Source organism: Anabas testudineus, chromosome 22, assembly GCF_900324465.2.
Source record: "Anabas testudineus chromosome 22, fAnaTes1.2, whole genome shotgun sequence".
NCBI lineage: Eukaryota > Metazoa > Chordata > Actinopteri > Anabantiformes > Anabantidae > Anabas > Anabas testudineus.
Window position 1 is genome coordinate 18,002,839 of NC_046630.1, and position 13,270 is coordinate 18,016,108.

The 13,270-nt window shown below is 41.8% G+C and overlaps 2 protein-coding genes across 2 annotated transcripts in view; one reads left to right on the top strand and one right to left on the bottom strand.

Moving 5' to 3' along the window:
- Positions 1-1,789: 1,789 nt before the first annotated feature.
- On the bottom strand, positions 1,790-4,878 carry brcc3 (BRCA1/BRCA2-containing complex, subunit 3). Its single transcript, XM_026339142.1, has one exon. It carries the CDS (start codon positions 4,795-4,797, stop codon positions 4,015-4,017), a length of 783 nt encoding a protein of 260 aa, XP_026194927.1. The 5' UTR covers positions 4,798-4,878; the 3' UTR covers positions 1,790-4,014.
- A 4,962-nt stretch (positions 4,879-9,840) lies between these two features.
- Positions 9,841-13,270, top strand: part of LOC113148157 (ras-related protein Rab-27B-like) — a 37,519-nt gene continuing 34,089 nt past the window's right edge. Inside the window, exon 1 of the mRNA XM_026339701.1 lies at positions 9,841-10,171. The gene's annotated coding sequence lies outside the window, so the exon portion shown is untranslated. The remainder of the gene's footprint in view (positions 10,172-13,270) is intronic.

Sequence of the window (13,270 nt, forward strand, 5' to 3'; positions counted from 1 at the left end):
TTTTTCGATCAGGTGTCCATGCCAGTGTTTCAACACGCACTGGTAAGAAACACGCCCACATTAAACCAGCAGCTTGTCTTATTTATTTGCAGACCGAGGACTGTTTCCACTTTAAAACACCACTAAAGGAAACCTTTTCAGAGGGCAGGTGAACACTTTCATATTCAGAGAGGAATATTCACTCAGGGGACACACGGCCTCCATGTAGCAGAGACTGGGACAAACTGTTCAATCTGACTCGATCTACTGAAGAATCCCCTGTTCTCCGTGGGCACAGCTGCTGCAATCCTGAAAGAAGTCCTGTCTTCGTCAAAAACATGTTGCAGACAGATGTAGCGATAGAACAGGAGACGAGAGGAAGTCAAACGGCTCCAATTGTTCACAGCTCTGCCTGGTCTGAAGATGTGACCTGCGACTCGTGCATAGAGAGAAAACGGAAAGCCACCAAGTTATGCCTGCAGTGTACGGCCTACTACTGTGAAGAACACCTCCAGCTTCACAATGAATTAGTTCCATTGAAGAAACACAAGCTACTCGAAGCTTCTACAAACCTTCAGGAGTTGATGTGTTCTCGTCACAATGAGGTAAAGAGAATTTTCTGCCGCACTGATCAGCAGTGTATCTGTTCTTGCTGCTCCACAGAAGAGCACAGTGGTCACAGAATAGTGTCTGCTGAAAAAGAAATGGCCGAGAGGCAGAAGAAGGCCAGAGAGACTCAGCAAGTTGTCAAACAGAGAATCCAGAGTGGAGAACAAGACATGGAGGCGCTTCAACAGGAGGTGGATGCGATCAACTCCTCTGCTGAGAAAGCAGTGAAGGACAGTGAGACAATGTCCACTGAGCTTGTCCAACTCATTCAAAAAAATGTTTTTGATGTGAAACAGCGAATCACTTCACAGCAGGAAATGGAAGTAAGACGAGTCAGAGAGCTTCAGGAGGAGGTGAAGAAGGAGCTTGTGGAGCTGAAGAAGAAAGACAGTGACTTGGAAAAGCTCTCACACACAACGGATGAAGTTCTGTTTCTGCATAATTGCCCTTTGCCACATCTGAGTGAGTCTACACACTCAAGAAGACTTGATGCCTACTCTCTGCACTACTTTGAAGGTGTAAGAAAAGCTACGGCAAAGGCCAGAAAAAAAATAAGAGACAGTTGTGATAAGGAATGGAAGGAGATCATCAAGACAGTCATTGAAGTGGACGTCTTACTGCCCAAGACAAGAGCTGAACTCTTAAGATATTCACTGCCACTCACACTGGATCCAAACACAGCACACGCATACCTGTTATTATCTAAAAAGAACAGAAAAGTAACCTATGTGAAAGACTACGCAAATCTCCAACGTCCACACGGATTCGAGGACAAGTACCAAGTTGTGAGTGGACAACCTTTATCTGGACGCTGTTACTGGGAAGTGAAGTGGAGGGGATTAGGAGTTTCAGTGGCAGTCACATACAAGGACATCAGTAGAACAGGAGTGGAAAGTGAATTTGGAAACAATGATAAGTCGTATGTATTAGATTGTTCAGGCAGAAGTTATAATACATATTATAAATTCAAACATAACGGTAACAAAACTGATGTCACAGGCCTCTTGTCCTTCAGAATTGGAGTATTTCTAGATCACAGGGCAGGTACTCTGTCCTTCTACAGAGTCTCTAATACAGTGACTCTCCTCCACAGAGTCCAGACCACGTTCACTCAGCCTCTCTATGCTGGACTTACTGTTCGTTATTATAATGCAACAGCTGAATTTGATTTACCACCAAGATAAAGACAGAATCTCCGTTATGACAACTCATCCAAGGTTTTAATCATAAAACCTAAACAACCAATAGAATCTTTTGTGTGGTGTGGGTATGTATAAAAATTAAAATTACACAATTAACAGACAGGAGTCAGTGCTGACAATCTGTTGGTGTGTGTTATGGTATCTTTGTGTTATGCTGTAATTCTTTCCTAGTAATCTAAGTGTAGTACATATATGCAGATGTTACTTGTGATCTGTAACTGGCTTGAAATAAAAGTGTAATTATGTAGTGAGGTGAATTTGTGGATCAATATATTGAGACTTTGAATAATAATTACTGATTGTACATGTGAACACAGTCAATCAATAAAGTTGATTTGTTTTCTAAGAATGAAAGATTTGCTTTGTTTTTTCCCCCAGTTCCCCCGAGTAGAGACAATAAAGTGAGTAGAGAAGTAGAAACTGGAGACTCTGATAGTGGTACAGAAAGACTCAGACGTGAAACCAAACTGAAGACGATGGACGGAATATGAACGAAACAGTGAAGCAGAACACTGGGTGGAGAAATACAAAAACAGAGAGGGAACTAGAGGAAAATAGTTCCTTTTTCAACATAGTCTAGATTTTCTTAACACAGATAATAGAGCGGGACATGGTGCTGTCTGACTGAGGAGCTGGTATTCAGTCTAACAGTAGTTTCCTACCTTGAAACAAAGCTTCCCCACCTGAGCACACAGCTGTCTATGTTGTTCCAGGCTGCTACACAAGGTGGCGTCATTTTCTTAAAACACTTTTGAGTCTCTCCTCAAGAAACTCCGAGCAGGCTGTGAATTGTAGGAACTTATAAACAGTACCTCATAAAAGGTGTGTGCTTTTCCAAACTATGAGCAGTTAATGCATCTCGCTGCAGGTGGACTTCAGACAACTTCTAGATTCATCTCAAGAAAAAGCTAGATCTTTTTTTTAAAGAATAGATTATGTATTAGCTTGTTTAGTCTCAGTGTGTCACTAAGTAAAGTCATTCAAACAAATGTCTTAGCATTAGACTTTTGTTTGAATTTGACTTGCAGTGCACATCAATGCAGTGAAGGTTAAGATTCATAACACAGCACTAAGCCACTGGACTGTATTCAAAGCTTCACTTCTCATAGATATGTACAGAAACAGAAAGTGTAAAAGTGACTCATGTAGATAATGCTTATTTACATAGGCAAATACATAGACAATTGTCCGAACATACTTTATATCCCATAACCTTTATACACGTCATACAGTAACTACAGTAACACTTCCATTAGTCCAGGCACATTCTGTTAGGGCTCAGATTAGGAGTGGTCACAGCGAGGAGGCTCTCTCTAAGTGTAATTTGAGGGCTATTTGGATTTACCAATCCATGATAAATATTACATGATCAAAAAGTCTAATCTAATACTCAGCACTGGGCAGCTCTAGCCCACTAAGGTCTGATCCAGCCAGAGACACAACAAAGTCCAAACAAACCTCTGAATTACTGGTAACTAACTGCCAACTAAAAACAAAGCTCCTGTGTGATAGAAAATACATGTATATGTTTCTTTTTCTTTTTTCTAATCACTCACTTCTGTTGTTATGCATGTATATAAATGATTTTAAACTTTAAGATTATGTTATTTGGAGGAGTTCTGAAGGAGCAGGTCCACCAAAACTACAACCTCTGAGCAGATGGACCACATCGACTCAGCCCAGTTTTTTTTAGGCAGAGGGATGTTGAAAAACCATTCACCTACATTCACTCAGTACTTTGCATCTAGAGATATAGGGATAAATTCACACATTTGAAAACGTCAGATTGGGCTGAATGAGACTTCACCTTTTCTAAACTAAATGGTTCATGAGTTCCTGTAAATTGAAAAAAACTTTTAATGTTATAATGTGATGAAACAAATCAGCTGCAGCGTTTCCACACTGACATTACAAGAATGATTGTTTTGTAATCAGTTACCTTTTTTTCCTCATTTCATCCCTTAGTCTGTAAAATATCAGAAAATTATCAAACATGTCCATCACAGCGTCCTAGAGCCCCCAGTGACATCAGTTACCATGATGGCAGATTAATCAATCAAACCCCCAAATGTCTGAATTATTGTCAACACCTAATGATACCAGAAGACACACATAGGTCTAAGAAAACATTCAGGAAGTTTGACCAGGAAACCTCTGTCCCCACTCTCTAAGACCTGTGTCCAGTGTCTACACTGCTCTTGTCCAGCCTCAGCGTCCTCTGGGCTCACAGAGCAGCCAGCTCCAGCAGCAGCTTCTCCTTCTCCTGCTGCAGCTCCACGATGCTCTGCTTGTTCTGCTCCAGCCGGTCCTCCAGCCACTGCAGCAGGGGCCCGCTCACCGCGGACATCTGGCTGCAAAGGTTCTTGGTGAAGACCGAGCCGTTGTGGATCTTAGTGACGGGGTCCAGGTGCGCCAGGCTGTGGATCTTGCGATAGGTGTCCTGCTCTTCCTGGCACAGGATCCGTGGCAGCTCCACGGCCGACTCCAGGCACACCTTACCGATGGCCTCACGGGGCACGACGTGGATGGGGATCTCCACCCGCTCGTATTCGGAGCCTTTCTGCGCCTGAACGGACTGGAAGCAGGTGTACAGCACCCGGCCCGTCTTGGTGTTCTTGTCCTCGATGAAGCAGGAGAAGATGAGGCCCACGAAGCACTGGTCCAGCATCTGGTACATGGCCTGGGTCCGCACGTCAACGTGGGACGGCCACACGGTGATGTGCGGGTGGGAGTGGTACCAACCGACCACCCGCATCGGCCTGCCCGTCATGTCGGCCAGCCTCTCCGCCTCCGTGGAGGCCGCTGACAGCTGCTCCGGGGAGATCTCCACCCGGTCCTTCCTCTTGTCCGAGCGGCGGAGGATGATGACGGAGTGGATGTGGACGATTCGAGTGACTTCGACCTCTCCGATACACAAACCCATAACCTCTTCCTTCTCTGTGCTTAACGCATGATTCATACACACCAGAAAGGCGTCTGACTCCAAGTGAACTGCGCTCACTGCCATAGTTTCCTTAAATTAAACTTTCTGTTCGGTGGGAAGATGTAAACACAAGCAGAAACAGCGCTCCACTTCCGTGTTGTGAGGTGCTACTCCAAAACAGTCCGTGTTGGTGCACCGGACTCGTGCATCTTTAAAGGTTCCGCTGATCAATGCAGTGATGCTGAGTTGATAAACTACAGTTTGAAATGGAAATTAACCGAAATCCAGTAAAGTAACTACATTTACCATGAGGTTATCTTTGAAAAATCTATCTAAAAAAAAAAAAACATAATATAAAGCAGCAGGGGTTAAAATAAGGGACAAATGTAATACATATACAATGGCTCTATTCCTGCACAAAATTAGTTGATAATTTAATTTATGTGATAATTGTATTCATGATCACAAATCAACATGAACATGAAACATGAAAAATAACAAAAAATGTTAAATGCTAATTGAAAATTAAACTTCATGTTCACATAAAATAAAATAAAGAAACATTAGAGGTAGGTAATTAACAGATTCAAAGCTATTTTAATTGCTGTGCAAGTGTAAAACAAACAAACAAACAAACAAACAAGCAAAATTAAAATAAATAAATAAAAACATAAACTCTTACATTATGTACTTTCTTACCGTAAATGCCCTTTGGTGCAAATTATGTACCTGAAGGTAATACTTTAAAATGTAGTCTCTAAAGAGACAATGTGGACAATTCTGATTGAACCTCATGGTTCTGGAAGTCACTGATGAGGCTATATGAAATAAAAATGTAAAAGTTTTAATTTATCTTTTGCTTCTGCTTTTTTGTGTGACATAACTGCAGCAAATCCATTCAAATTGTCTGTGTTGTGCTGGCAAAAAAAAAAAAATCAATTGCTTGCTTAAACTTGTGAGCTACCCCCCTGTGCATGCACTACTTAATGACTTCTGTTTATTCAAACTTACAAAACCCAGCAGCTGAACCACCACTGTATGAGCCAAACACACCAAGTCCTGATAGTGAGGCTAACTGAACTGTGGTCTGGACTCTGTGGAAGAGTCATGGTTTTCAGAGACCCAGTAGAAGGACCTGCACCAATATCCAGAAACACTCTTATACTGGTAGATTGTGCACCTGAGATAAAGGTTACAATGCTAAAATCATAATAATATTCTAAGGTCCAAGATTCATCATCATTTCCAATTCCATGGGAAATCAATTGTTGCTTTTCTATTTCCTTCAGATAATGACTCCTCAGTGTTTAGATCTGGTGTGATTTGTTTTGACTATTGTAAGAATTCAGATCTGGTCTGAGGCAGTAAAGCTTCTTGGGGCAGTAAAACATCCTCTCCACTCTCAGTCAGTGAGCTTTTGGGACATTCCTCACTGAGAGTGTCCTGTAGTTTATCTCTGACTCCTGTCACAGCTGCCATCACACCTCAAAGTAGCTCAGAAGATGAATATTGATGCTGGATGAGTCTGTAGATTCATCAACACATGACAGTGAAGGGAACTTGTGTAGGACCTCAGTATGGTCTGCAATGAGTGAGAGCTTCTCCAGCTCAGTGTCTTTGCAGTTTGATGATCTCCTGCTGCAGCTTGTCCTGAAGCCCTTTGGCCAAGCTGATATCAGTTTTCTGCTGAGAGCAAATCCATCGTGTCACATCGGTGCCTATATTCTTGATGAGATGCACCATCTAAGAGAAGATCTTCTCACTGTTCTTCAGTTTTATCAGCAGAGCCTCCACCTTCTGATGAAGCACTTCACATCTTTCACTTTGCCTGGAAATCGATGATGATACGTGTATGATTATTATTCTTCCATGGACTTTGTGTACACGCTTTGGCACCTGAATTGTCCACTGACATGTTGCTTCAGCATAAACCATTTACTCATTAGTGTCCAAAGAAATGCTGTTGTGGACAGTGACTGATGAAAACACACCACTTGTCCCTGCGCAGAGCAAATGTAAAGCTGCAGGTACTTCAGTTAGATTTCACCACAAGGTGCCGTCATTGGCTTTATTTTCATTTTACTCCTCTTCCTCATTTTGTTTGGTTGGTTGGTTTGTCCTATTCTAACTTTATACTATGTATCAGTCTGTTGACCTGCCTGTTTAAGGTAATTATTCATTTATTTTAATGAAATGTATTTTTTAATTGGCTAAAACCATTTATTTTGTTAATGTGACAAAATGCAGTAGATGGCTATCCATGACCATATATGACACATTCTGGGGGTACAGAGCCTCATTGAAATAGATAACATTAATATTGGCACGTGCCTAAAGGTTGCTTTGAAATTCTATACTCATCGCCCACCTCCCTTTACCTCTTTAGCTGCATTTATTTCATGATGTCAGACAAAGTCATACAAACTGTACAGTTCTTTTAAAATTACATTTATGATTCTCAGATTTTAGTTGCATTACACAAACAGTAAGGGTGGCTTAGCGGCCATTTTACATATCTATATGTAGTTGCAATCACAACTAGCAAATTGTCTAAATACAATATGTATAAGGTATAGGCTAAGTCAGTGACGCAACCACTGTTACAGGTTAGAATATCTCATAATGGACATAATCCAAAGAAAGAATGTTAATATTGGATGTACTGAAAGCATGATACAGACATTCATGTTGTCCTCAGGAGTATTTTTGATGGTGGCATTTCTGGTGAGAACTTAAGTTTGTGACCAAGTAGCTGTCAAACTCCTACTTTTTATTGTGATTAGCAAATGTTAGCACCGACTAACATCAACTAAGATGGTGACGATTGTACCTGTTTAAAATCAGGTACTGTTAATATTGTCAAAGTGCAGATGTTTGAGCTGTTTCAGTCCCTCACACTTTTTAAAGGTGTGTAGACATGAGATTCATCTAGAGACTGTGAAAATAATAACAGTTTTGCAGGATACCTGAGTTATGGATGTTACATTCAGACTTGCAGCCTGGGTTCTTCTTGTTTACAAAATGCTGCGTTGGAAGTTGTGACGTTTCTCTACATTTCTCTTCTTATATCAACATTTTCAGTGACGCAGTTCTTCCTCTGTTCAGCACCCCGATATAACATGAGTCCCTCATACAGTCAGTCCCCATATTTCTTGACTAATTAGACCTAAGAAACCTGACAGGCTGTATCCACTCTCATGTCTCCATAGCAACAGCTTCTGGTGGTAAAACTTTGATGCTGAACGCGGCTTGACAGTAGCACACGCATGATCAAACACACACACAAACATGTATGCCTTTCTATAGTTGTAAGGACACTCAGTATTATGATGCTTACCTTAACCATCCTAACTAGATGTCTAACTACAGTCCTTTAACGCCGTGGGAACCGTCCAGAACGTCCTCACAAGAATCTTTTCAAACTAAAATCTTTCCACTAAGTCATAGGAAGACCCACCTGTGCAACAAAAATGATGTGCGTACGTGTGTTCGGGAGTCAATGGATTATTTGCTCTGGCACATGTTTTTGCAGAGGCGCATGGTATCCATGGCGACTATGATGCAGCCAATAAGAGTTGATTGAAAGGTTAACTTTAGCTTAGTAAGTAGGTATGGTTTCAACATTAAAAGTAGGCCCATGAACATTTAGTGAAAGAAACAGACCTGTGCAGACACATGGGGTTACACAAGTGAATGGAAGGAGAACACTTGATGCTGAATAAGTAACCAAACAAACCTTTTAATATAAAATGCTAATTGTTATTCTAGAAGAAATTCATCATTCTGACCCCACTCTGTCACTGTCAACATCAAACTCACTGATTTCCATTATAAAGACAAAAATATTTAAAAATGTATTGAAAATGCACAAATAGATCATATAATAATATTCAAAATACTGTATTTACTGGGGACTATTTTTTAGTGGTAGATGAATCAACTTTCGGTGCTTGAGTGATTGTTACCAACATCAGACTGGGTGTAAATAAACTAGTGTGTGTCTGTGTTCATGGCTATGAAGCAACATGTCAGCCAGTGCAACATCACAGTATGACATGCGGATATATGTGTGAGTTGTGTTGTTGGAGCTGTGGCACAGAATGATAATATATATATAAGACTGGCGCCACACAGTACCTGCTACAGCAATCAGTTCATTGCTGGTTTGAACATTTCATTAATCATCATTACTGCACTAATTTATTTTAAGCGGAACTGAAGCAGGAAATCAATGTGATCAGTGAAAAACCAAGACCAAAGTCTTTACAAACGTGGAGGAAGTGTACAATAACTGCTGAGTTCAGGTCCGTGAGCTACTGAAGTGTAGAATCATAATAATGTAGTTTTCTTCACTTGTGAAGACAAACATAGGAATGTTACTCAAAGACACAAAACACATCTAGTTTGTTCATCACAGTGCTTCACAGAATATATGAGTCCAAACTGACTTTGTTTCCACCTGTTGAACATTTAAAGTGAATGAGGAAGTAAAATGTAGGGTTTAGGACCCTGAGGACTCCCATCCTCCCTGATAGATGAATGTGTGGCGGCCACACACATATGAAGCTGCTTTCAAACGCTGCAAGAATAATCTGTTTGATTTTCTATGAATCCTAAATGTAGTAAAAATATCAATTGTAACAATCAATCAATTACAAGTTACTTTTGATCTATTTAAACACATTTATATGTACTTATACATTATTTATACACTGTCTATATATAAAAATTAGAGACTGACAAGTGTCACAACACAAAGGAAATAATTGATAATAATAATTAAGAAACACAAACTATTTAAACAGTCAGTGTTAAATAGTTATTATTTATCATGACACTAGCATCACCAACAGCATAGAGACACTACATTATCTGGGCTTAATATGATAACCACATCAGGTGTAGTTTGCTACTTAGCTTAGCTTAGCTTACACTCATAAGTTTTTTGAAACTAGTCCTCGAGATGAATGTTTTTTTTACATGTATATTTTATAACTTTGTTCCAAATATTACAGTATAATTATTGTTGAAACAGGTACTCCTAAAAGTGCACTACATCAGCAGAAGCACCAGCCTGTGTGCCGACAGCTGAGAATTCCGAGTTTCCCCAGAAGTGCCTGAATGCGGCAGGAGCGTCAATCCTCCACCCCTCGAGGAAGCCGAGCGACATCCATCAGACTCGCAGGACTGTCAGAGGTGAAGTGGAGCCTTCTCCGTCCGCACCTCCAGCAAACGCTCCGCCGCGCCGTCACACCGAGCTCCGGCCAGGTGTGGTGATCTCTGCGCGGGTCTTCTTCTCCGTCAGGACTGTGGGAGAGATGCGACGTCTCGCAGGAGGAGGAGGAGACGAACTGGCCAGGCAGCACCACCACCACCACCACCAGCAGCAGCAGCAAAAGAAGCAGCAGCAGACACCTGAGAGGAAGATCTGAGTTTGTTCCTGCACCGTCAAACAAAGGTAAGAGCCACAAAGAACAGAAAAGGAACAGATGGTACCGAGCCCCGGCTGACAGGTGGAGCTAGGTGCAGGTGGTTGTTTGCTTGTTGTTCATTAGCGCTCTTTCCGTGTCCAGCATCAGTTAAATAAATAAAAAAAAAAAGAGCCAGGTATGAGTCATAGCCCGGCGCAGGGCTGCTGGAGGATGAGGATCTGCTGTGGAGCAAAGTGCAGCCTGCAGCCTCCAGAGCCACAGCTCTTTATCCACCGCTGCACATGCAAAGCGCTGCACACGTGTGTTGTTTAGGCAAATCAGTACTAACTGTGCGTGTGTGGGCTTGTAGTGGGTGTGCGTGCACGTGTGTGTGTGTGTGTGTGTGTGTGTGTGTGTGTGTGTGTGAGAGAGAGAGAGAGAGAGAGAGAGATGCACCTGGGAAGACTTTAGGTTGCTGCCTTGTATGAGCCAGAATTCACACATTGAGAAATCAAACAGTGTCCTATATAAAGTTTAATGTATGTGGACTGTACATGTTCTTAGTGGTTCGGTTTAGGCCCCGTGCTTGGTGGATCCTGACTTGTCAGCACAGAGCCTGATCTCAGCCCCATCCAACTCCTTTGGGATGAACTGGAACACCAACTGTGATCCAGACCCCACATTGAATTCCTTTTGAGATTAAAATATTGCATTTATTACTTAAAATTAGGGGTGCGGCAGGATACCTGTATATACATTTGTCCAATGTATTGTCTTAGAAACACTTTATTCCAACTTTTTTTGTGTTTTGGCTTTAAGTACTACGATACCCATGAGGCTCAGCTGCTGTTTTGATGGAGATGAGGCTGGAGACACCGATCTGAAAGTCTTTATTTAAACTGAAGAATGTTTTTACAGCTTTTCTTCAAAGCTAAATGTTATAGCTTCATCATTTTTAGTGTTTATCTATTACATTTTTGCTTTTCACAGTATCTACCTGATGCTTCATGACCGAGATAATCATCCATCGCACTGTTTATATGCCTCAAAGTCCTAAAACTGTCAGTCATCCAAACAAATGTTTATGGGAAAATGACTGGGAGTGCCCACAGGTACTGTTGTAAATGTGTTTAAAACATTTGCAACTGTGTCCAAATTTTCAGCTTTACTTACAAATCAAATACCTTGACATGTTGGAGCTCGCTGCTCGTCTTAAATTCCCTTCAAACTGTTCAGCCAGGTGTTTCCACGAGCAAGAGAGGCTGGCGGTCCTGCGGCTTCAGCATCTCTGTCTCACAAAAAGGAGAGAAGGCAGATTAATCAACAAAAGCAGAGAGCAAGGGTCGCTGCAGATGGGCATGACATTTTAGCTTTAACATCTGTTTCTTTTATGTCCATGTCACCCTGCAGCAGCTCTGTCTGATGCTGCATGTCCTGTCAGGGTTATGGTAAATACACACACCATAGTGGAAATGGAGGAGGTGCACATCAGCACACTGGGATCCAACCTGTTGCTCTTCTTTAAAGCCACTCGGTGTGTTGTGAGTGAAGTTTTAAGCAGTCGCAGTAGTGACAGTAAGACAGATGCTGAGAAGAACAGGGCAGACTGCAGGTGTAGCTTCACTGTTGTATCCTGTGATGACACAAAACGCACAAAACTCTCCTGACAGTCGCTGTCAGTTGATGAACAAACAACAAACCCTTAATAACTTGCACAGTCGTACCCACCGACACTCATATCGCATGCTGGACTCCTCTGCGCAGCCCACGGACACGCTTTAGCCAGCCGGCCAGTTGAACAGAGTAGAACAGGCCACACACAGTCATTCTCCATTACACTTCATCCTTTAATGTGAATTGATGGTTGGCAGACAGATTTGTTCGTGCATTGCCATCACCTTCTGAATAGTGCTTCGTGTTGCTTTTTATTGCTTATGAGGATTTACTGTAAACCGATGTTGTCACGGTTCCTGTTCAGATTCACGTAGTTCTCACCGGGAACAAGAGTTCTCGGTTCTGAACCAACCCTGTGTTGGAAAACAAGATCATATATTGAAAATTAAATGTAATCCATCACACAGCCCTAGGAGAACACTTATATTACAGAACAAATATTATAGATATTACAGAAAACCAGAAGAACCACCCTCACAGTAACTTAGTCATTTGAATGTGGGGTAGACAAACAGACAGAGACCTCTAAGTTAGGACACGCTGCCTTTGTGGTGATTCACATTCACATTGGTGCAGTTTGAGTCTCCTCCTCCTCTCGTCTCCTTCCTGCTCAGCCTGTCTTTCTGAATGACAACAATCTGCCTGAGATAACAGTAGTGTTAAACTGCTTCTCCGTGTTCAGACGTGTTGATGTTTAAGGCCACTGTCATGTAGTTTTGTGCTGTTTCCATGGTACACTGTGTTGAGATCAGTTCTTCTGTGGGATGATGCTCCCTAACCAGCGTGCCCTTTACTTCTTGCTCTCTGTCCTTCTCCGTCTCTGTGCTCTTCCTGCCGCCCACCTGCAGCGTCTTAACCAGGAACAGCAGGGTTCAGCCTTCCTAAGATGATTAATGCATAGATAAGATTTCCACCTGATAGCGAGGGCCTCGCTGCAATAATAACACTCTCCTCTGTTCAAGGCGAAAACCTGTGCGTATATGAGAGCGAGAGAGCATCGTCTGTCAGCAGAATGAAGTTTTGGTGGTGCGAATGTTTTTTGGCAGGAATATTATGGTTGAGCTGGAGCTCTGTAGCTAGCTGGAGCCAACAAACCCACATTCCTCCACAGCGCTAATGAGCTCCATTGCAAACCAGAGCTGGAACGAACAGACGCTGCCATGAGTTGGAACCGGGATTCATCAACAGCACACATTCACGTTCCCCTAATAAAGTCAATATTTAACTTGTTTTATGCTGGATATACTGGCAAAACTATTCAGCATTCTCATATTATTGTTATTATTATTATTATTGTGTCATATTTATATTGCTCAGTGCCAGCATACGTTAAAATGCTAACTAGCGTTGATCCATGCTATCATGCTAACATCAGCATGTGAGCACTGTTTCTGTACATGTTAGCTAACGCTAGCATGTACAGCGTAACACTGCTGTGTGAAAATAGAAAATACCGTCTCCACGAGCTGTTA

What these genes read in the sequence shown, in the direction of transcription:
- brcc3 (XM_026339142.1), bottom strand. Translation starts at nt 4,797, where the DNA reads ATGGCAGTGAGCGCAGTTCACTTGGAGTCAGACGCCTTTCTGGTGTGT.